Source organism: Pelophylax lessonae (assembly GCF_965119305.1).
Source record: "Pelophylax lessonae genome assembly, chromosome: 4".
NCBI lineage: Eukaryota > Metazoa > Chordata > Amphibia > Anura > Ranidae > Pelophylax > Pelophylax lessonae.
This window is the reverse complement of record NC_138771.1, coordinates 584,531,024-584,555,166: the sequence shown is the minus strand read 5'-3', so window position 1 is coordinate 584,555,166 and position 24,143 is coordinate 584,531,024. Positions and strand designations below refer to the sequence as shown.

Sequence of the window (24,143 nt, the reverse complement as noted above, 5' to 3'; positions counted from 1 at the left end):
CTAACTTGTGCTGATTACTGGGTGGCCACGCTGCTGGATCCCCGTTACAAGGACAACGTACCGTCCTTAATTCACTCACTGGAGCGCGATCGCAAGATGCGCGAGTACAAGCGCACGCTGGTAGACGCGATGCTGCTGGCATTCCCATCTGACAGCGGGGCCACAGTGGAAGCACAAGGCAGAGGAGGAGGAGGTCGCCAACTCAACCAGGGCACCGCCAGCACCTCAGAAGGCAGGGTTAGCATGGCCGAAATGTGGAAAAGCTTTGTCAGCACGCCACAACAAACAGCAGCACCAGCAGCTCAGATGGAACGTCTTAGCAGGAGGCAGCATTTTACCAACATGGTGGAGCAGTATGTGTGCACACGCCTACATGTAGTGAATGAGGGGTCTGCCCCCTTCAACTTCTGGGTCTCCAAATTGGGCACATGGCCTGAGCTTGCCCTTTACGCCTTGGAGGTGCTGGCGTGCCCTGCAGCCAGTGTATTATCTGAACGGGTATTTAGCACGGCTGGGGGTGTTATAACAGACAAGCGCAGCCGCCTGTCCAGAGACAATGTGGACAAGCTCACGTTCATTAAAATGAACCAGGCATGGATCCCACGGGACTTTTCCGTACCTTGTGCAGAATAGCAATGGATACCGACCTTACCCAGCCATTGTTCCATTTTTGCTCTTTCTCACTCTTTTGGGGTGTACCCTCATTTAAAATTTGTGAAAAGAAGCAGTGTTGGCTACCTCGTCCTCCTCCTCAGGGCCAGATTAACGTAGGGGCTATTGGAGCTGCAGCTCCATGCAGGCCCCTACCTTTTATATAGGCCCCGGGTTGGCCATATTCACTGTGACCGCTCTTCTGTCACTTGTAAACACAGAAGTCTGGCTTCTATGCTCGCTTCCCCAGGCAGCACCCTCAGAACCTCCCCACACAGCGCGAAGGCCGGACAAGGAGGGACAGTTGCCGATGCATGGATGTGTTTATGGGCTTCAGAGACAGCATCCCATGTTGAATTAGGCATGCATGGCTGCACCCTTCCTCCTCTGGGTGCATGCCAAGGCACGGCCCTTAAGGCCCTTCAAAATCCTGAGCACCAAGACCATGATGCTCTTAATCCGGCCCTGGTCCTCCTCCACCGCCGCTTCCACCTACACCGCCCATAGGTGTGCGCAGCCTATTGCATTAGGGTGTGCACCCCAAAGTTGAAATACACATGCATGTGTTTGCCTACATGTACATGGCCCCGATACATTACTCTCCCTGCTGGCAAAGAGAAATAGAGCAGAGCAGGTGCGAGGGAGATCTTTCCCATCTCCTCACTGGCAAACAGAGCGATAAAGCTATGTGCCCTAGGTGATTAGGGTGTGCCCAGGTACACCAGGCACACCCTGTGCGCACGCCTATGACACCGCCACATCCACCACCACCTCAACCTCCCTCCTACTCCTTATGGGCCTCGTCCTTCAGAGATGAAGAACATTGTTTTATTTTTCTGTTTTTTTTTTGTTGTTTTAAGTTATTTCCCTATCCACATTTGTTTGCAGAGCACTTGCCATGCTCTTAACTACGTTTTGCTGCCATTTGCAGCACTCTAGCCCTTTCCATTGGTGTTTTAGAGCCATTTTAGTGCCTTAAAGTTCGGGTCCCCATTGACTTCAATGGGGTTCGGTGTCCGGGAAAAGTTCGGTAAAAGTCCGGGACACGGACCCGGACTTTTTTTTAAAGTTCGGCCGAACCCGTCGAACACGGACATCTAGGTGTCCGCTCAACCCTAGAGACTATCACAGTGCAGGTGCATTTATACAGAGACTTGATTACACACAGGTGGATTCTATTTATCATCATTAGTCATTTAGGTCAACATTGGATCATTCAGAGATCCTCACTGAACTTCTGGATAGAGTTTGCTGCACTGAAAGTAAAGGGGCTGAATAATTTTGCAAGCCCAATTTTTCAGTTTTTTATTTGTTAACAAAGTTTGAAATATCCAATAAATTTCATTCCACTTCATGATTGTGTCCCACTTGTTGATTCTTCAAAAAAAATTACAGTTTTATATCTTTATGTTTAAAGCCTGAAATGTGGCAAAAGGTCGAAAAGTTCAAGGGGGCCGAATACTTTCGCAATGCACTGTAAATACAATAGAAACTAATTAAAAATGTTTGGCAAGATGGTACATCACACCGGACCAGGCGCAAAAATATCAACTAGATAAGTCCTCTTATGTTGGAGAGGATGTAATCAAAAAGGTACCAAGGCACATCTGTGGTGGGAATGTACCAAGATTTGGGAATATTGGCAAGAGGTACAGCAATATATAAGGGCAATAATGGGAATGAAGATCCTAGATGATCCATGGTGCTGCCTTGTTCCATAGCACAGATATTACTAAAAAACAATATAAATGTACCAGTAGTGCCACACTTAATAAATGCAGCAAAGGGAGTAATACCAAAAAAATGGCAGGACCCAATTTTTCTCAGTATGCCTATAGTTCCACATTAAAATGAATGAAGTGCTATATTGGAAGAGTTTAGCTCACCTTTAGATTCTCTTTTGTTTTCTCAGATTACAGGGGATGCCATTCGCAGTATAGCAAGGAGCTGGAGAAATGTGTGGAATCCATGAATCAGGTGTGTGTTTGTTCTCAATGCTACTGTAAGGCTACGTTCATATTTATGTGATGCAGCAACACATAAAAAATCATGCGTGTTCCCGAAAAACATAAAAATACACATTTCTTTCGCAGGCACGTGGCGGTGTCATTATTTCCTAATTACACCACAGCATATATGGCAGTGCAATTCATTGTCAATGGCACCCCAGCGTACCTTGCTAACTTGTGAGCAAAATCCCACTCCAAAATGCATGGTAACAAAGTACCCATGCGTTTTAGTGTGGGGTGAATTAAAAACAAGGGTGCTTGCTGCTCTTTGGTGCAATTTTTAAATTAATGGGCTGCCCTAAATGCCTAGCACCAAAATGTACAGGCACCATCACATCGGCATAGGTGTGAATGAAGCCTAACATGACCATGGGCAGTCCTGGTGCAGTGCCTAAAGTCTTTTGTGATTTGTGATGCTGGATTCATATGGTGCATTCATTGGTTTCCTGCAGATGATACCGGTGGGTTTCTGAAACACTCAAAAGGTGAATGGGTGTGTCTGTATTACTGCTGGATGGAAGATAAATAAAACAATATATGTTTATTACCCTTTTGAGTTTCACCTTTACCATTCAAGTGTAAAGACACCTGTGGCCACTTTATACTCATTTCATACTTACCACTCCTTGTTTTGTTGCAGCCACCACCAAAATCTGTGATAACATGACGTGTATGTTTTTTGTTTTACTATAGGATACATTTTGCAATTTGTTGAGGCAAAATGCCCGTATTCAAGAAAATTCATGTCAAAGAAATGACACCAACATTACTGTGCAGGTAAGAGAATATAATGTGGCCGTAACAGTCATAAAGTAGATTGAAAGTCAAACATTACCAACAGACCTAATGTTACCTTCAAGTTTGCGTTATCACTCTAAAATGTTTATCATGTCAAAAAAATCACCATAAACATACGTTTTTTAATGCTTATTTGCGGTCACATGAACACTAAGCCCCTATATGTGAACTTTCCCTGGAGATAAAGCTTCTTTCAGGATAAGGTTGTCAGAAAACGGAGTGGACATACAGAATAAGCTGTGACAGAACTCCGTATTGAATTGCAGAGCATGCACACTGGATGAAGCACACATCAGAAAGGGAAGTGGCACTGGAGCTCAGTATTTAGTTGTAAAACACAGGAGGAAGTGCTTTACAAGTGACCATATCGCTTCATCGAGGCTCTTCTTCTGGGTGTAGACAAAGCTGGGGGGATTAGCCATTTGCCATAGCGTTGTCAGCCCCATACAGGAAATTCCTTACAATAAAAAGATATGAAAAATTGTTATAATATACTGTATATGTGCATGTCTTAGGAGAAGCTTGCAAAGACAGATTACCAATTTTGCCTAACCATACATTTTATTTAGTAGGTAAGCTAAGTCAGGTAAGCGAAGTCCTAATGGTATCAAAAGGGAATTTCATCTTATATCACATTTTTTTCAAACAATAGTAGGGTATCATAATTACGATGATATATGAGAACATTTAGACACACATGAGTTAATAGTTTGTTATAGTAATGTGTACCCTTGGAACTGTCCTTGACTGCTAGTTCACCCAGAACTTTCCCACATTACCTTATCTAACTGCTCAATTGCACTCATACATAGATAGCTATGTTTTAGGCATCCATCCCCAAAAAAAAATAGAAAAAAAACCTGGAAAAAACAACCTTGGGGGAAGATTTTCCATAAAAGCAGGGGAAAAGGGATGTTTAGGATGCTTTATATTTTATATTTAGAGAAAATGTGAAGCAAAAGGTATATATAAAAATAGCAAACTTTTAATACATAATTTGCAAAAATATAACAATACATAAACAGGCAAACAGTCTTAGGGACTGATATGAACCATTAATTGTAAAAGCACATATGTTACTAAAAGACCTTAAATGCATCAACATTCATGGATGTACAGACAATGGATACCACACACTGTTGGAAACAGATTGAGATGACGAAATGTTGGACCCCCAACAAATCCCAACGCGTTTCAACTTTGAATAAGTCTTCTTCAGGGGATGTATATTGGTCCACAATTCTTTTGACAAGCATTTGTATATACAGTACATAAAATACATCATTATATCAAAAAACAGTATAACTGAGAAAAAAACCTTGAGCAGGTGAGTATACAACTTACATAAATGTGTGGTCCACCCACACGTATAGCAAAAAGCTATCGGTGATGTACTGTAAATTTTTACAATCCAAAGAAGCCCAGGAGCATATCAGGGCGGAGGTTCTCTCCTGGGAACCACAAGGCTGAAAAAGAGACCGAAGCAGACCTGGCGAGAGGAGAATGGAGAAAGAAAAGAGGACATGGCAAAAAAAAAAGGGCCATATGAAAGAGTCTCACTAGCAGCAAAGGGAGAGAATATAATCATTTAAAAATGATCATAAAAAATGAAAAAATGTGTAAAGAATAACAAATAAAAAATATTTGCTTCACATTTTCTCTAAATATAAAATATAAAGCATGCTAAACATCCCTTTTCCCCCGCTTTTCTGGAAAATCCTCCCCCAAGGTCGTTTTTTCCAGGTTTTTTTCTTTCCCACATTACCTCCTCTGACCTTACCTGCCTGACAACATTAAAAGTTCACCTTTTCAATAAAATACAGTCTGCAGTCAGGGAGCTCCATTGTGTTAAAATACAATGTACTGCTTTCAAATATTATGCTTAGCTTAAATTCCTTACAAGTGGGCAATGAGCAGCATCCACAAAGCCTGCCCGATAAACTCCCACTGTAAAGCCAGCCATTCATGGATCGAAATTCTGCCGGTTCAGCAGGAGCTAGATGAATTTTCGATCCATGTATGGGCAGGGCGGTTGTACAAAAGTCGATCTACTAATCACTTTTATCAGTTTGCCGCTAGATCAGTGCTGCACTGCAAGCTATAGCCAGCAACGCTGATCAGTGTGTTCTGACAACAGGGAAGTCTCCCTGTTGTCAGAATACAATACCTCAGTGGAAGGATTCCCCAGTCCAGCTCAAATATGTGGATGGGGGAATCAAGTCAGTTTTTTTCATTCAACCCGCTGTTTGAGCGAACAAAAACTCCTTCCTGTATTGGCTGCCTAAGAGATAAACTCTGCCCCACTCAAGATTTGGGATGCTCCATAAGTTATACTCTCTCTCCCAGCATTACAGGAATGAGTGCTGCTCCTCTTTGAAAACCCATGCATGCACAGTGTGCTGAGCTATATGGTTCAGTGGCTTTAGGGAGTCAATTACAAGTCAGAAAGAGGTGGTCAGAATCAACTATGAACAAGCTCAGATAGAACTCTCAAACTAATCTCAAATGAACTATGAATGCACCTGAAAATGAGTTCTGCATTCTACATTTGCCCATTGTCGGAAGCCCTCATTCTCTCACAGGGTATTCTCATTTCTACAGACATCACATTTGTGGTTCTAGTATGCAGATGCAGTCATACATCCTTACATTAGGTATTTAGAGCCTTGAAAGAGAGTTTCTCACTTTTTCAAGGCCAGCGCTCATTTTCAGACTCTTGGGCGTCTGAGAGCTGATTGTTCTCTTGTTATCCTTACTAAGTTGACTTAGTGCTCTCTGGAATACGTCTGCCTGGTTTGTCTAATGCAATAATGTGGATATAATGAGACTTTCGCTGGAACTTATCAGCTGTCCTATTATCCAGATAATTTCTCATTAGTGTTTTTCACTAATCTTCTAGTTGAAAGATGTTTAAATGGTGTATTTCCAATACACGTATGGGCAGGGTGGTTGTACAGAAGTTGATCTACTTGATTTTTGCTTTGCTATAACTGGCAAGGCTGATCAGTGTATTATGACAGTGGGGAAGTCAGAGGGGAAGGCACAACAGGAGGATTTTCCCATCCATATTGATGGGGGAATAGGGTAATTTTTTTTTTTCCGTTCAACCCACTGGTTGAACAAAAAAAAAATATTCATGGGCTGCTTAAGATTTTAGTGAATCTATTTGTTTATTCTATCATTTTGAATCTACAGTTTGCAAACAATAGACAGTGGTTGGCCACGTATATGTGACCCAGCTGCCACAGATCTTTGTGCAAACATTGCCTGTGCCAGGACAAACAGTTGTGATTGGCCAATAAATCTAGCCCGGTCAAGTTTCATTTTCCTAAACAGGCATAGCCAGGGTTGTGAAAGTACCCACACATTTAAGGAAGTCTCCTTTTCTGATCATAAATATCCTCATTGGGCAAGGGCTCTCCATATGTTTCTCTAGATTTCTGTAGATATCTGTATCATGTATGTCTTTCATTGCCTTTGACTTTTTATTTTCATAGCAAGTTGCTCAGGAATTCACACAAATTCTAAACCACACGATCTTGAACAATATGACTGCTTCAGAGTTACGTTCAGCTGTCTCCTCCATAGTGGAGACTGTGGAGACCTCACTGTTGGTAACATTCTCAAAACACCCTAAAAATGATAACATCAGTACGCCCGAGCTGGGTAAGTGAATGGATACAATGGCTTCTAAGGTCTAATAAAATGGTTGCTGATAACACTGTACAGTATAGACAGCAAATATGGTTCATACATTCAAGACTTTTTCATCATAGAGCTTCTAACACCATTTATCATTTTTCTAATGCCAACCTAACCACCTGCTTCCTGGTGCCTGTTTCCTCACAACTACTATGATCACCCTCTTGCTCTATCCTACACTCTCTAGTTGACATCTTCAATTTCTCCCTGTCCAATGGTCATCCTAGTACTTAAAAAGTCCTCGCTGGATCCACCAATTTTAACAACCTAAGACCCATCTCCTTGCCCCATTTATCTCCAATGTCCTAGAATGTCTAGTCTACAACCACCTGAGCTACTACCTGACTGATAACCGTCAGTCTGAATTTCGCCCACAATATTCCACAGAAATTGCTCTCCTAAAACTGAAAATGATTGGTAGGTTACTACCAACCATATTTTGTTTCTTAAAACTGAAACTCGCGACTCATGACTTACTAACTGCTAAAACCAATGTTCACTACTCGTTACTCTTACTCTCTGTTGCTTTTGATACAGTTGACCTTCCACTTCTCTTTAAAAAAAAACTCCACTCTCTTGGCATCTTTGACTATGCTCTTTGCTGTCTCACTGTACCTTTAGTGTTACCTACTACTCCTCCTCCTCCTCCTCTTTGTCTTTTTGTATGGGTCCCCCAAGCATCCATCCTCAAGCCTCTTCTATTCTCTTTCTACACCTTCTCCCTCTCAGCTGATAGTTTCCCATGGGTTCCAATGCCATTACTTTGGGGACAACACCCAAATCTATTTTTCTACCCCTCCGCTCACCCCGTCAATCTCCCTGTTCATCACTAATTTACAAACTGACATATTAGTATGGATGGAACACCACTTATGCATTTTCCAAAATTAACTATATAAGAGGATATCCTTTTTCATGGAGAGGTTTCCTCTTGGTTCCTGCTGTATCTGCAAAACAGGAAGTCAAAGCATATCTTCGGTCATATAATTATTTCCACATTGTATTTCAATTATTTCTAGCCTACTCCTATTAATCTGAACAATCTGTAAAAATTAGATTTTTTGTGACACGTGGTCACTATGCCCTTAGAGTAAGCACTGCTGTGCCACACATTTCATGGAGAGTGCCTTCGGAACTACAGAGGTGCTGAGAGAAGTACCATGGGATATGTAGTCCTTAGGAATTTAACCTTAACAGCAGAGGAGAAGCTGCAAAATATGAAGGAAAGTTGCTAAAAGAGATAGCCAGCAGACAGGCGGCACTCACATGAAAGTAGATTTTTCAAGTAAACTTATATTTGATTGTCAAAAATAACTATTGTTTTCATTGCTGTTACAATGCTGATTTTAAAAAATGAAAGCATGTGCTGTGACCATAGGTTTAGATTAGGTTTAGCTTTGGAAATGCTTTAAGTATAGGTTTATTTCAGTTAATATTAAGGGTTAAAAATCTAGTCAAATCCTTTTATGGTTTTTAACCACTTACCGCAAAGTGACGTATATTTACGTCGGCAGACTTTGGAGGGTTATACCAGGATGATGCCTGTAGCTAGAGGCACCATCCCGGTACCGTGGTTTAGAGCCGACGGTCGGCATTCCATCGGTAACGACCGATGCGGCTCGGGAGCCGCTCGATCGTTACCCGGGTGAGCGGGAGGGGAAGTCCCCACCCTCCTGCCGCCTTCCTTGACTTTGCCCAGGCCTCCCGTCCCACCGGGAGACCCGAGCACCCAGCCGGCGCATCCACCGGCTGGATGGAGTCCCGATCTAAGCCAGAAGCAGCTTCGATCAGGTCTCCGATAACGTAACCCGGAGGCGGCATCCATGACGTCACTTCCGGGTTAGTGTGCTGCAAAAGGCGGCAGATTTAAAAAACGGCTATATGCAAAAATGCAGTTTTTGGCGTTTTGCATACATGAAAGTGTAGTGGAGGGGTCTAGGGTCTTTAAGACCCTCGATCCCTCCATAAAGAGTACCTGTCACTGCATATTGGTGTCACAAGGGATGTTTACATTGCTTGTGACAGCAATAAAAGTGATCAGATTTTTTTTTAAAAAAAACCTGTAATAAAGTTAAAAAAAATAAAATAAATAGGAAAAAAAAAAAAAATTTAGCCGCCCCCATCACCGTTAGCTTGCGCACGAAAGAAAACGTATACGGAAGTCGAGCCGCAAATTAAATCACTGTTCAAACCACACATGTGAGGTATCGCCGCGATCGCCAGGGCGTGAGTAATAATAAACAAAAAAGAGCTACACTCTAACTCTAAACTGGTAACCATTAAAAATTTTTAAATCGTCGCCTATTGAGATTTCTATTGACCGTAGTTTGTCGCCATTCCACGGGTGTGCGCAATTTTAAACCGTAACATGTTGGGTATCTATTTACTCAGCGTGACATCATCTTTCATAATATACAAAAAAAATGGGCTAAGTTTACTGTTTAGTATTTTTTAAATGTAGTGAAATGTGATTTTTCGTAATTTTTCAAAACAAAATGGCGTTTTAAAGACCGCTGCGCAAATACCGTGTGACAAAAAATATTGCAATGACCGACATTTTATTTTCCAGAGTCTTTGCTAAAAAAATATATATCATGTTTGGGGGTTCTAAGTGGTTTTCTAGGAAAAAAATACTGATTTTAACTTGTAAACAAAAAGTGTCCGAAATAGGGCTGGGGCTTAAATGGTTAAAAATGATTAGAGGTTACAAATTGTGTTAACTTTTTTTTTCTGTCTTTGCTGCCCCTTTTTGGGGATTTAACCCCATTTCTTGTCTACTTGGCAAATTTCAGACAGAAGAGGAAGTGAGAAAATATTTCTTTACTTCCTGTCTATTTTTACAGGTGTAAGACAGATCTGGAAGCAAGGAAAAATCCTCCAGAGAGGACACTATTAAAAGCATATTTTCTTATTTTGATGAGCAAATCATTTTTGAACGATCAGACATCATATAATGCATAAGAATAGATTGACAATAATGTGACTGTATGGTCTCTCCATGATTCTTTTTCTTTCTTCCAGAGGTGCACATGAAGGCTGCCATAGACATATGTAGTGGAGGAGAAACTTCCATAACCTTAACTGTGTTAGGGAGCACCATGCGGGTCCCTTGTTCCCATGTGAGCGGAGATAAAGGTGAGTACCGCTTTTATGTAATGATGCAAAGAGCAATATGCAAGGGACAGGAGTCTATTACAGTTGTGAAAAATCACCTTTACCGCACAACTCAAAAGAAAACCTTTTTTCGAGTTGTGTAGTAAATGGGGATTTCTGCACAATTGTAAAAGACTCCTGTCCCTTGCATAGACCTGATCAGAATGCCTATGTGAAAGGGGCCTTAGCAGGGCCGCTGATAGGGGGGGACCACCAGTCCTCCTGTAGGGGGCCCGGGCACACAGGGGGGCCCAACAGCACGGGAAATCGGTGCGGTCGGGCGGAGGGACAATTACAGAAGGAAGTCCTGTGCGGCTCTCTGCAGCAGCTGAAAGCCAGTTTCTCCCCCTTCTGCCAGCTTTCAGCTGCTGCAGGGAAAGACACCGACACAGGGCATCGCTCCTGTAATTGCTTCTCCAACACCCATCCCCCTCCCTGTTCTGCTGCTTTGATCCCAAAATGCTGCAGGCAAAAAATAAATAAATAAATAAACTGTAAAAAAAAAAAAATTTAAATTCTAATGAATAAGTCTAAAAAAATTGTAAAATAAAATAATTTTAAACATTTTTAACATTTTTGGAAAAAATAAAAAAATAAAAATATATATATATTTTTTTAAATGCAAAAAAACAATTAAAGGCTAATTCACACAAGTTCTCTGTTATGTTTGTGTCCGCTAATAATGATTTTAATGTATTTTTAGTGAAAATATTGTCTTGATATATTCAGGGGGCCCTGCCATATAGGCTGTATGGGGCCCGGTGATTTCTAACAGCAGCTCTGGGCCTTAGTGTTATATTGCATAAATTCAACAGGGTGCCAAGTGCTGAAACACCCTCTGTATTCCAGCACCCACCACTGAAATAAAGACTGTACTGTCAGCTGGTGTGATCTCTGCCTGACAGTACAAGTAAAGTCCTAGCAATGTTGGGGAGAGAATAGAGAGCTCAGGGGTAATAAGTAGTGGTGGTTGGAGTAGTCAGATAGGTAATCTCTCTGCTGGGTGGTTAAAGTTTACTGGCACTGACCACCAATGTAGTTGCGGGTTTTAAACAATGTCACTAGGCACTAGTGCAGTTGGAGGGACTGGCACTGTCACCAATGCTGGGGGTATTTGCAAAAATAGGAAAAAGCACACCATTCCCTTATGCCAGTGCATCATTGAATTAAATAAATATCTATTTTTTAGCTGTTACATATCTGTTTAAATTCAAAGATAGGAAAAAGTACACCATTCCCTTATGCTAGTGCACAGGGCTGCTGTTAGAAATTATGGGGCCCCGTACAGCCTAACCGACAGGCCCCCCCTCCCCCGAAAATATCTAAATGGGATGTTCCCTAAAAAGAAAATCATCATTAGTGGACACAAGGACAACATAAATTTATAAAATCCCTGCCAAATTTAAACCCTAAAACTGTGTTGAGTTAATAAAGTTCTGTGGGTAAATGAGGTCTTGTAGCTCAATCAGATCAGTGCTGTGCCCTGTACACTGTGAATCAGCAGTTTATTTATGTGGCTGGAGCCACCGGGAGCTGTGTGCAGGCAGCCTATGTTACTCTATGGAAACACGGCGGCTGTATGAACACAGTCACAGGTCCTAATTTAACAGGCGTGTGGGTGCAGGTGTACGGCCCCAAACACAGTGTGTATTCAGGACCCCTCACCCACACCTGTGCAGTTCATACAGCCACTGCATACCCATAGAGTAACAGGCAGCTCTAGCAGCATGCACAAACCACTCATTTACATGGCAGAGTACCTGTGTGAATGTGTCCTTAGGGCTCTCATACACATGTGAGGTTGGGGGGGGATGAAAAAACACCACAGTTGCAATGTGCTTTTACAACCTACTACTACCCCTTTTACCCAAGGCAGCGTCTGGGGTGTACACATGGCGCATCTGTGATGCTTTTCTTCACGGCAGCAGCATGAGTTATACCCCCGTCAAATGTGACCCATACAAGTGAATATTACTGTTCCGCCAATGCTGCACAACAGTATGCAATGCACATGGTTGCAGCATGCTAGTGGGGAATTAACTGGGTTAAAGCATGATATATCGCCTCCTTGCTGCCTGTCAAATGCTCTCTGAAGAGCGATCTGAATAGCAATTCTTCTTCAGAGACCAAAGCTTGAGTGAACAACCCCCTATTTTTTTTATGTATTATTATTTTTTGCAATTTTTTTCACATTTTTAACAACCCTGTTGGGGACTTTGGTGAAATATCAGAGGTCTAAACAAGACCACTAATGTCTCACTTTTAAGACATAGATTCCTCAGCCTCTTTGTCTGCAGTCTCAGCTGCACTAGACAGTCAATGTACAGAAAGTGCTCTGTACAAAATGGCTTCCTGTTCATTCACATCAATTACTGTTTTCAATCAGGGAAGAAAGGAGCCAGTAAAAATGATCCTCCTGTGTGGCCTGCAGCAGCCAGCGGGAGAGCACAGGAGGGAAACCGGCAGCACCGTGGGAGAGCACACAGGAGGAATCTGAGCTACAGCTTGAAAGGGGGATGGGTCAGAAAGTAAAGGGGGGTGGTACAACTTAAACTGATCCCCTATGTGGCTCTCTGTGCAGCTGGAGGAGAGGGAATCTGGCAGCGTTAGAGGGGGGGGGGGCTTGTGGGGAGCACACGGGGGGGGGGGAATCGAAGCAGAGGGAGGGGTGGCGGACCAGTGGTATCAAGAGAGGTAGTGGGGGTGCTGGGTGCAGATACTGGTACCCCTGTAGTGCAGCCAGTTGAAGAATAAAGGAGGAAAAGCTGACTGTGCTGCAGGGGATTGGACCCCAGGATCGGAGCAAGGAGAATAGTGGAGCCAGGTGCTGAAACTATTTTTGGCAATGTGTTCCAGGATTCAGCCTGAATTGGTGGGATGTCGGGATTTCAATGAAATGTCCAGCCCATTCTGAGACAGTTGAGAGGTATGGGGTAGAAGAAAGATTAGCAGTGCTGTGCAGGCTAGGGGATAATGGTGGGCTGGAATTTGGGCAGGGCAGAGCAACTAATGTTTCAGTTCCTTGCTTGGGCTGTCAGGCTGGTTAGAGTAGCAGGAAGAAGAGGTCAGTTAACAGAAGCAGAAGCCCCCATCTACACATGCAGAGGGGCAGGCAATGTTATGTTTATCTAGGGAGTCAGCCTACCAATACCTTCCATGCTGCTGACACCCACATAATGCCCCAGGCTAGAAGTACAATTTCTTTCTCTCAGGCACAGTACTTAGCATTATAAAACCATAGTTGCCAATATTTGAAAAAAAATTCCAGGAACTCTTTGCAGCACAACTATCAATTACTTACCACACCCACTTCCCTGAAGCTCCGCCCACTCCACATAATTCATATCCACCTACTTATCATCAGATTATAGGGTCTACTCAATAAAGAGTAACCCCAATGCTTGGGTTATTATACCATCCACTGACACTAACATTGGGGGTTTCGTTAGCAACCATTGACACCAATGCTGACTGGGGTTACTGTTACTGCCATTGACACCAATATTGGTGCCTATTTTACTCCCAATTTATCTTCTGTGTGTATTGCAGTACACTGCAAAAAATATAACAGGACTGAGCTTTGAGGACTCTTTTTCCCCAACTTGCCTCACATTGTAAAAAATGTATTTACATTTGTAAAAAATTGTATATGACATTTTTTAAATGAAATGAAATAGAGTATTACTCGATAAAAAGATAAACAACTGTGTTATAGTGTACAGGCTAAATATTTCATTTTGATCGCATGTACATATTTTCTTCCTAGATGGAGCAATCTTCATTTCCTATAAAGGATTGGAATCGAAGTTGAACGCCAGCCTTCTTGGGGCATTAGGAGAAAGTGACAATGAAGATAGAGAGAAGATCAATTCCCCCATTATAAGTGGAGCCATCACTAGTCCAAATATAGCATACCTGGAACCCCCGGTGGTCTTCTACCTGAGACAGCTAAACGTCAGTACAAAAAAGGCAGCAAATTGATAATTTATTCTTTTGTTCTATATCAAGTATCCTCTCACCCATTGGAGCACCAACTGGGTCTACAAGCATATTTGCAGATATCACGGTAGCTAAAATACAATAGAACCATTTGGAGGTTTTTTTTTCTTTGGTATTAAAGTGATTGTAAAGTCTCTTTTTTTTTTTAAATAACAAATGTTATACTTACCTCATCTGTGCAGTTGGTTTTGCACAGAGCAGCCCAGGTCCTCCTCCTCTCGGGTCCCTCTTCTGTGCTCCTGGCCCCTCCCTCCTGTTGAGTGCCTCAGGAAGCAGCTTGCTATGGGGGGCATATATAACTGCAGAGGATAGCGCACACAAGCAAAATAAATAACTATTAAATATAACAAGGCAATCAAAATGAGTAAAAATGGGGATTTAGTCCCACCATATGGCCATATCGTATTCAAGCCGACCACTACGTCAAAGTACCCCATTGTCAGTGGGTCCTACACTATCCATAAAATGAAGGATAAATCCAACCTCTCTATACCATTGGAGATACTTACTCCTTACATGGGAGAGATGTGCAACTGCACTATAAGGGACTCCTCCTATATCTGCTTGCTGGTGGACACTGATAATGAAGTACAGGTGTGGGAGGGTGGGATGCTCAACCCCAGGAGTCTGGTCAGGACTGAGTGTATAACAAACAAAGGGTTGGGGGTGGGGGGCACACCCTGAACATGCATTTGTAAGCTAGAGCTGCTATAAAAATCAATATACATTTATAACTGCAGAGGATAGTGCACACAGGCAAAATAAATAACTATTATTAGAAATTAGTAAAAATGGGGATTGCTATGGGGGCACCTGAGCCGAGCTCAGACACGGAGCTGCGATCCGGCCCTGCCCCCCCTCTCTCTTGATTGAATGACTAACTGACTTTGATTGACAGCAGCAGGAGCTAATCGCGCCGCGCTGCTGTCTCAGCCAGAGTGGAGGGGAGTCCGGGGCAGCTGAGACACTCCTGCAACATCGCTGGATAAAGATGGGCTCAGGTAAGTATTAGGAGAGCTGAGGGTGGCTGCTGCACACATAAGGTTTTTTAATCTTAATGAATATAATGCATTTAGATAAAAAAAAAAAAAAAACCCTTCTGCCTTTACAATTCCTTTAATTGCTTTTCTTATGGCATTTTAGTGTCAAAATATTTGGTGGTGTCATAAGTTTGTTTCGGTGGCATAAACAACCAGGACCACTTTGAGAAGCTGATAAATGCTTACCAGGTTTAATTACCCTGGTATTCTAATTCTAGTTGGTATACCAGCTAGCAGTGGGCTAAAAGCTTTTATGGAAATTGAGGCAAACATCCTAAACATCACAGCCTGGCGCTGAGTTGTTTTCATCTGCCTTCCAGGGGGTAGGGGGTTTATACAAAATCATACTGGGGCAAGCCACCCTTTTGATCTGGTATTGGAGGTACTAAACAAACAAATTCCTTTATATCCCTATTCTCCTCTAGTCTGATAAATTAGCCTTGTATTTTCTCACGCTATTTTAATATCCAGCAACTTCACACAGTCATTTAAGAGGAGTGGACCAACATTCCACAGGCCACAATCAACAACCTGATCAACTCTATGCGAAGGAAATGTGTTGCACTTGCACTGCGTGAGGCAAATGATGGTCACACCAAATACTGACTGGTTTTTTGACCCCCCCCCCCCCCAATACAGTAAAACTGCACATTTCAGAGTGGCCTTTTATTGTGGCCAGCGTAAGGCACACCTGTGCAATAATCATGCTGTCTAATCAGCATCTTGATATGCCACACCTGTGAACAATATTTGAGAGAAATAGGCCTTTTTGTATATGTAGCAAGGTTTCCAGGCCTGTGGTCTGCCATTAGTACCGGTACCCTCTCCAGCCCATGTGAGCTGCGACCCTGGGTGTGAGAACTGAAGTAGCAACAACTCCGGCATCTTTGTTTGTATTTTTTATTGTAATTTAAGGGGATGGGAGAAGGGAATGAGTGGGATACTCCTTTATGCTTGAACTAAATACACTTGGGACTTTGATCCTGAAAAATGCCCGTTGGTGCTTCCTTGACGCCAGCCGACGCCAGCCAACGCTCTCTGAGAACACTCTAACACAATAGAAGTGCTGAATCCTCGACTTGTAGTCCAGAAGATCCAGGACTGTGAACTGTAGCGTTACTGACACTGATGTACTGTGAAAGTCACTTGATACTTCCCTCCCGCCTTGCTCTGGCTTGAGGTAGTATGTTGTAGAACACTGTAAAGCTGTAACTTTAACTGGCATGCTCTGTACAATTTAACCACTTTAGCCCTGGAGGATTTGGCTGCTCAAAGACCAGGGCCTATTTTGCGATTCGGCACTGCATGACTTTAACGGACAATTGCACGGTCGTGCGATGCTGTACTGCGCTGTGAAATTGATGTCCTTTTTTTCCCCACAAACAGGGCTTTCTTTTGGTGGTATTTGATCACCTGTGCGATTTTTATTTTTTTGCGCTATAAACAAAAAATGAGCGTCAATTTTGAAAAAATAACAATATTTTTTACATTTTTTTATATGAAATTCCCCCCCAAAAAAATGTAAAAATCAATTTTTAACATTATAGGCCAATTTGTTTTCTGCTACATATTTTTGGTAAAAAAAAATCGCAATAATCGTATTTTGATTGGTTTGCGCAAAAGTTATTGCGTTTACTAACTAAGGGAAAGATTTTTGTCATTTTTATTGTTTTTTTTTTAACTAGTAATGGCGGCAATCTGCGATTTTTTTTTTTTGCGGGACTGCGACAGATCGGACCCCTGACTAACATTTTTGACACTTTTGGGGGTACCAGTGACATTACTACAGTAATCAGTGCTATAAATATGCACTGTTACTGTAAAAATGACACTGGCAGGGAAGGGGTTAACTTTATTAGAGATCCAGGGGTTAAGTGTGTCCCTAGGGGCGTGCTTCTAACTGTCAAGGGGCGTGGCTTTTGATGTAACCACAGAGACATACGATCCTACATAGCAGGATCGTTTGATCTCTGCATTTACACCAGGAAGAATTTACATCAGCCGCCTGCCTTTCTCCCTCTCCAGTGGGAGATTGCGAGTGATCGGCGGACATCGTATCCACCGGTCACTCGTGCGGGGATCCCTGTGAACAAACAGGGGCAAGAGCGCACCTCCGGTGGTGTGCGCTCGCCCCCTATTGGCTTGTGTGGCGAGTGACGTACCGGTACGTCACTTTGCCCAGGAGGGGCTGACCGCCGCAGTATATGTACTTGCGGCGGTCGGCAAGTGGTTAAGGCCGAACTGTAGGTACCCCCTTTGACTTGAACTCTTCAGGGTCCACTGACTATGTACCCCCTCTGTAACTTCAGGGTCCTCAACCTAGGTACCCCCTTTACAATAGCTGACACTGGATCCCAGAACCTCTTCCGGAGTGGTCCCCTCTAACTTCAGGCAGCCCCCCCAGGGGCAATCCTCAGTACTCACGACCTGTGTAGGCTTTCCTGGGACTGGACCCCTCTCGCTCTCTGCAGGCTCTCGGCACACCGGATCCCCTCAGCTCAACTCAGCACTTTCTGGATACTCAGGCGGCACCCCGAGATATCCTCTTCCTCAGACAAGAGGAGAGAGACAGCCGTACTCTCCCTCCTGGGACTCTGCTCCCGTCAAAGACACCGTGCCATGCACTTCCCCCAAACTTATACCCACTTCCAGAATCCTTTGCAGCATAATCTGCCTTCTGGGGTAGTTACAATCTTGGATGTGTCCCCTGATTGGGCTTCCTCCACTGCCCTATGAGAAGCCTCTAACAGGAGTCAATGGGGATACTTCTCCCTCAGCAGGCACATCTGGAAACCATGACACCCTAACTAAATAAATAACAGCCCTGCTATTAGGCAGACAGGGCCCACTATACATTTACCTAGCACCTACCTGTAGGGTGCTACATATACATAGAAAACGTCTTAGATCTTTGAGTTCAGCTCATGAAAAATGGGGGCAAAAACAAAAGTGTTGCCGTTTATAATTTTGTTCAGTGTATCTCTGTCTGTGCTTTTCTATCTGGTTGACCACCACATTCTACCATTTCTTTGATGGGCTTAACAGGGACAAGAGGTGAGGGAAAATCTCACTGATGGAGTTGCAGATAGGGTGTCTAATCTTTTAAAAACTAAAAAAGCTACATTCGGGCTAAAATTAGGCTTCAAGCTTATCTTTGATGGAAAACTATACAAGTTTGAGTTGAGGTTTATTTTAAATTGACACTAATCTTTTATAGCTTTTGGACCATATATTTAAATTCATTTTTTTTATAACCATTACAAGGTGCACTAATAACAAGGTGCACAAAGAGCAGAGCAGAAGCTGTTTGCCTTTGGGCTCTCCCTCACTCTCCGACTGAGACTGCGGAGGAACTCAAAAGAGCAGGAGGGAGACAGAGGGTGAGAAGTCACTCCTCTGATGTATTCAGTTGTGCGTGCATTTTGAGTTTGGACTATTATATGTTGACGATAGTATGATTTTCTTCAACAGAGTAGCTAAGAATAAACAGGTAAACAAACAATGCCATCAATACTCATTGAAATTTGTGGTATTTTGTTTAAGGTATGTAAGTTAGATGGGTGTAAACGTAAAGCAGGTGTTACCTTTAAATATCTGTATTATACCTACTATATTTTCCCCAATAGGTTGTTCCACCTTCTTTTATTTTAAAATGTGTGTTCCTGGATATGGAGCTGAAGACTTGGTCAAGCCGTGGATGTGAGACAAGGAAGTCTGACAGAGTGAACAACACTCTCTGTGTCTGCAACCACCTGTCCACCTTTGCTGTCCTTATGGCGCCCGAAGACATCCAGGTGATATAAATTGTAATGTCCATGTTGTTAAATAAGGACTGTGAAATATTTGTAATTTTACCCTATCAGAGCAAAATGGCAGGTTCTCTTGTAATACCAAACCCCCCCCCCCCCTCCCCCCTCCCTCCAAGCACGTTGGGTCTTTGGTAAATAACCAGTTCTCATACTATTCTAGTTAAATATAAATATAGATATATATTTGTAGGTTAGCTCATAGTGGATAAACACCCAGTTTGCAATCCCTCTGCCTTTATTCTTAAAGCCTAGATTTAGCTAAAATAAAAAACATAGGAATTAGGATCTCTGAACAACAGATGAATGATAGCTTGGCCCCCTCCATTCAGTGATCCTGTGTTATTCATAGAAGCTCTAATATGGCTTCTATGAATGACAGATCTGGCAGGAAACGATGGGCAAAGTCAAGATCCTGACAGCCCTTTAGTTGTAAATACCACCTATGCACCTGAAGAAGATTATCGCAGCTGGATGGTTGGAGGGGATTAGTACAGGGGAAGATTTCTCATAAAAGAGGAATCAGCACAAGGGACACGTTATACTAACTGTAAGCCCCTTATGCTGATTTTTATGTTTTTGATTTTAGCTAAACTTAGGCTTTAAGAACTGGTGAGAAAAGATATTTTTTAGACAGGGAGCCCTTTGTTTTCAATGGGTCAGCTGACAAACTGTGAGATGGAGCAGTAAAGCACAATCCTAGCAAAGTAGGAAGCAGAGTCTCAGTATCAAGTGGCAAGAAATAGCTTCTCCCATATACAGCTGTCCATGTATTATTTAAAAAAATATACCTAGAAACAAAGTTTAAAATTGTTTAAAACACAGCTTGATAATATATTCTACAATAAACTGATCTATTTTATTTATGTGTCTAAAAATTATTGAAAGTTCAATATATTGGGGCTAATTTACTCAATTAGCTATTAACAACAAATTGTGTGAATTTCCACTTCAGTTATCCAATTATATGAAACGCAAAGTCCTAATTACTTCCGATATGCAGTGATGTGCAGATGAGTTAAATGAAATGGATTTTGCTTTTCACGATTGTATGATTAAATTGAATATATTCACACAATTTGTTGTGTGAAGATTCTCAACTTCATTAATAAATCTACCTAGTTCTTTCTAAATAGCAGTTGCAGTTTTGATATGTACGAGGCAGAAATATTAAAATCCTTTACAGGTGGACAACCCTTTGAAAGATTAATTTATCTCATCTACAGGTGGATTTTGGCTTAGTTCTGATCTCTTACATTGGCCTGAGTGTGTCTCTTGTCTGTCTCTGCCTATCGTTTCTCACATTCATCCTTTGTCGGTCTATAAAGAGCGCTCACACCTCCGTCCTGACAGCTCTGTGCGGGTGCCTCTTCCTTGGACAACTACTTGCTTTATTTGGATTGCCTCAGACTGGGAATCAGGTAAATGTGTGCTTTCTGTTACTTAACTTCAAAAACCTGAGCAATAGACCATATAGGTAATTGAATAAGCATAGGCGACCTTCAGTGAAACCAAACCACATATCAAAATAATTAGTAGAACTAGAGATTTGGGCAACTCCATTTATATGTAAATCTTCACTTTTACTGTAAGAGTCAAGCTTGGTACTGCACTCTCTTAAACTACCCTATATTTTCCCTTATATATTCTGCTTTAATGTTAGGGTTAGTTTCACTGACCATTTAAGAGGTTCCTACATTTCAACTTCAGCTTTTCATATTAGAGTTTTAGTATCTGGTTGTACAAAATAGAGCCAGTTGGGCATTCATTGGCGCAAGGTGCAAGACAAAAAAGAGTGATCACTAGGTAGTAGAAATACTCATCTTCAGTGGCTTTTGCAATCACCAATCCCAGAGGTAACTGGGGCAGTCAATATATGGTCATATCGTCATTTCATAAATATGGCACTTCCCTATAAGTGAGGTCACATACACATTAGAACTTGATAGACTTCAAATTATAGAATTGATCTAATTGTATTGATGTATAATTGAATAAAAGTTATGTATTAAGACCATGGTGGGTTTGATGTGGGGACAAGTGCCTCTCCATGCATTCAATTTTGAATGTAATTGCCACAAGGAAAGCAACATAAGTGAGAATAATATATTAGGCTAATAGTATTGAGTTGACATTGAAGAAATGTCTTAGACATGTCTTGGTTTACTATCTCATAGCATGAATGGCAATTAATGCATCCTCTGTTAGGAGGAAACCCACACCATGTACACTATGAATTGGCAATCAGTGGTCTGAACTATTCATGTCATGAGCCAAAATAGCACAATTTAAATTCAGCCATATATCCCACACTCTAGTAAATCTATTTGGACAGCCTCTAGAAGAGAATGATTAAGCACACAGTTAGTGTGTGAAACGCGTCTACCTTGTCACGATTGTCATATTTGGATGTCCAGTCAATAAATCTGGATTTTGACTCAACCTGGAATGCTGCCAATTCTTTTCTTTTATCAAGTTTTCACGGAGGTGAGCCGGGGCATGCACCTGTGTGAGTCATCAGGCGATTACACCACCTGGAGCAGTGAGTCCTTGTCTCTTCAGCTTCTAGAAGTATACAAAGCTTTACCAAGTGGAAGTACTAAGTTAACTAAGGACTTCCAGAAAACCATATCTGCTTTTGAGATTTTTATAGTTTAACCACTTAAGCCCTGGAGGATTTGGCTGCTCAAAGACCAGGGCCTATGTTGCGATTTGGCACTGCGTGATTTTAACGGACAATTGCGCGGTCTTGCGACGCTGCACCCAAATTAAATTTACATCCTTTTTTTCCCACAAACAGAGCTTTCTTTTGGTGGTATATGATCACCTGTGTGGTGATTTTTACATTTTGCGCTATAAACAAAAAAAGAGCGACAATTTTGAAAAAATAACAATATTTTTCACATTTTTTTATACGAAATTCCCCCCCAAAAAATTTAAAAATCTAAACTTTTTAACATTTTAGGCCAATTTGTTTTCTGCTACATATTTTTGGTGAAAATAATAAAATAAGCGTATTTTGATTAATTGGTTTGTGCAAAAGTTATTGCGTTTACTAACTACGGGAAAGATTTATGTAATTTTTATTGTTTTTTTTTTAACTAGTAATGGCGGTGATCTGCGATTTTTTTTTGCAGGACTGCGACATTGCGGCAGACAGATCGGACCCTTGACTGACATTTTTGACACTTTTGGGGGTACCAGTGACATTACTACAATAATCAGTGCTATACATATGCACTGTTACTGTAAAAATGAAACTGGCAGGGAAGGGGTTAACTTTATTGGTGATCAGTGGGTTAAATGTATTCCTCTGGGGCGTGATTCTAACTGTGAGGGGGCGTGGCTTGTGATGTAACCAGAGAGACATAGCAGGATCGTATAGTATCTGCAGTTACATCAGGGAGAATGACAGATGGCTGTGTTTACATCAGCCGCCTGCCTTTCTCCCTCTCCAGCGGGAGATCGCGAGTGACCAGCGGACATCGGCACCGCTGCCGGTCACTCGCGCGGGGATGTCAGGGAACGATCGGTGGGGGGGGGGAGCGTGCCTCCGGCGGCACGCACTCGCCCCCTAGAAGCTCGTGGGTACCGGTACGTCGATTTGCCCAGGAGGGGCTGACCGCCGCAGTATATAGTCGTGCGGCGGTCGGCAAGTGGTTAAAGCACGTCTAAACAGAAGAGCAGAATTAAAATGCAGATTACCAGTATTTAGATGTGGTAGCTGCATATGTTTGTTTTATTTTTTTCAGGCTTTTTCCCTATATTTACACCCGGTGATCCTGCCAGTAATACACTTCCTGTCCTTTCACTTATTGTACTGAATCTTTGGAGGAGCAGCGTTGTCACCCTAGGCTGCTCTCCTGATTAGGACTGCAAATGTCTATTTCTATTGCATTTGGAAGAGGAGATGTGGTGTTCACCCATTATAGCTGGAAAAGCAATAAAATTGTTTAAGATTTTAGTCAGTTCATTTCAGTGCACAGAATATTACAAAGGCATTAGAATTTCTAGCAAGATCAACAGGAAATTTTCCATAGAATTAAAGAATACCTCTCATTATCTCTACAACATAGGGATGACCTCTAGTTCACATACAGTATATAACTAATAATAGGGAGCACAGTGGCTTAGTAGTTAGCACTTTTAACTTGCAGCGTTGGGGGCCATGCTTTGAATGCTCACCAGGACACAATGTGCATGAAGTTTGCATGTTCTCACTTTTCTTGTGCAGATTTCCTCGCCAAACTTCAACAACGTGCTGGTTGGTTATTTGGCTCTTGTCTGAACTGTTCTTGGTGTGTATATGTATGTATGAATGTATGTGAGATAGATTGTAAACTCCTTGAGGGCAGGGACTGTTGGGAATGTGCAGTACATAAACATACTGCAGCAATTGCCGGTACTATTTGCCAGTAATAAATGAATGTAGTAATGAATTTAGAACTACATTCCCTTGTGTTTTATTTATTTAACTGGCTGGTGGTAAGCTTTAAATAAAACCTAACAAAGTTCTCATATTTCATGGATGCTAGCAGAGTAGGCCACATTGTTCTACACGTATTAAGATCTAATGTAAGTAATCAGGTTACTTGAGATTTTGGAGTTGCAAATTGTTATAATCAGAATCGTGGTATGGAAGTTAAAAAACATTTTATGCATGAAAATCAGTCTACACAAAGGGACTGTGGACTTATTCTCTGTGTCTCTAATATTGCTTCATGCATTTCAGGTCCTTTGTGCAGTGATTGCGGGTTTCCTCCAGTTCTCCTTCCTCTGTGCCTTTTGCTGGATGTCTCTGGAGAGCGCCCTACTCTTCATGACAGTCCGAAACCTGCAAGCCATGAATTACATGACATCTCAACGCCAACTTTTTCCATACCTTTGTATAGCTGGATTTGGAATTCCTCTCATCATCATTATTATCTCTGCAGCAATGCGACACGGTTCATATGGAACAGAAAAATAGTAAGTTGTGTATGGCA

General features: G+C 42.0%; 1 protein-coding gene across 1 annotated transcript in view; it reads left to right on the top strand.

Annotated features, from left to right (window-relative positions):
* Window positions 1-24,143, top strand: part of LOC309554172 (adhesion G protein-coupled receptor E1-like) — a 110,521-nt gene that overhangs the window by 47,857 nt on the left and 38,521 nt on the right. The window contains exons 3-10 of the mRNA XM_082255789.1: window positions 2,564-2,628; window positions 3,354-3,437; window positions 6,956-7,124; window positions 10,182-10,295; window positions 14,080-14,267; window positions 18,979-19,146; window positions 20,385-20,579; window positions 23,891-24,126. Of these exons, the coding sequence (XP_082111915.1) occupies window positions 2,564-2,628; window positions 3,354-3,437; window positions 6,956-7,124; window positions 10,182-10,295; window positions 14,080-14,267; window positions 18,979-19,146; window positions 20,385-20,579; window positions 23,891-24,126 (1,219 nt within the window). The remainder of the gene's footprint in view (window positions 1-2,563; window positions 2,629-3,353; window positions 3,438-6,955; window positions 7,125-10,181; window positions 10,296-14,079; window positions 14,268-18,978; window positions 19,147-20,384; window positions 20,580-23,890; window positions 24,127-24,143) is intronic.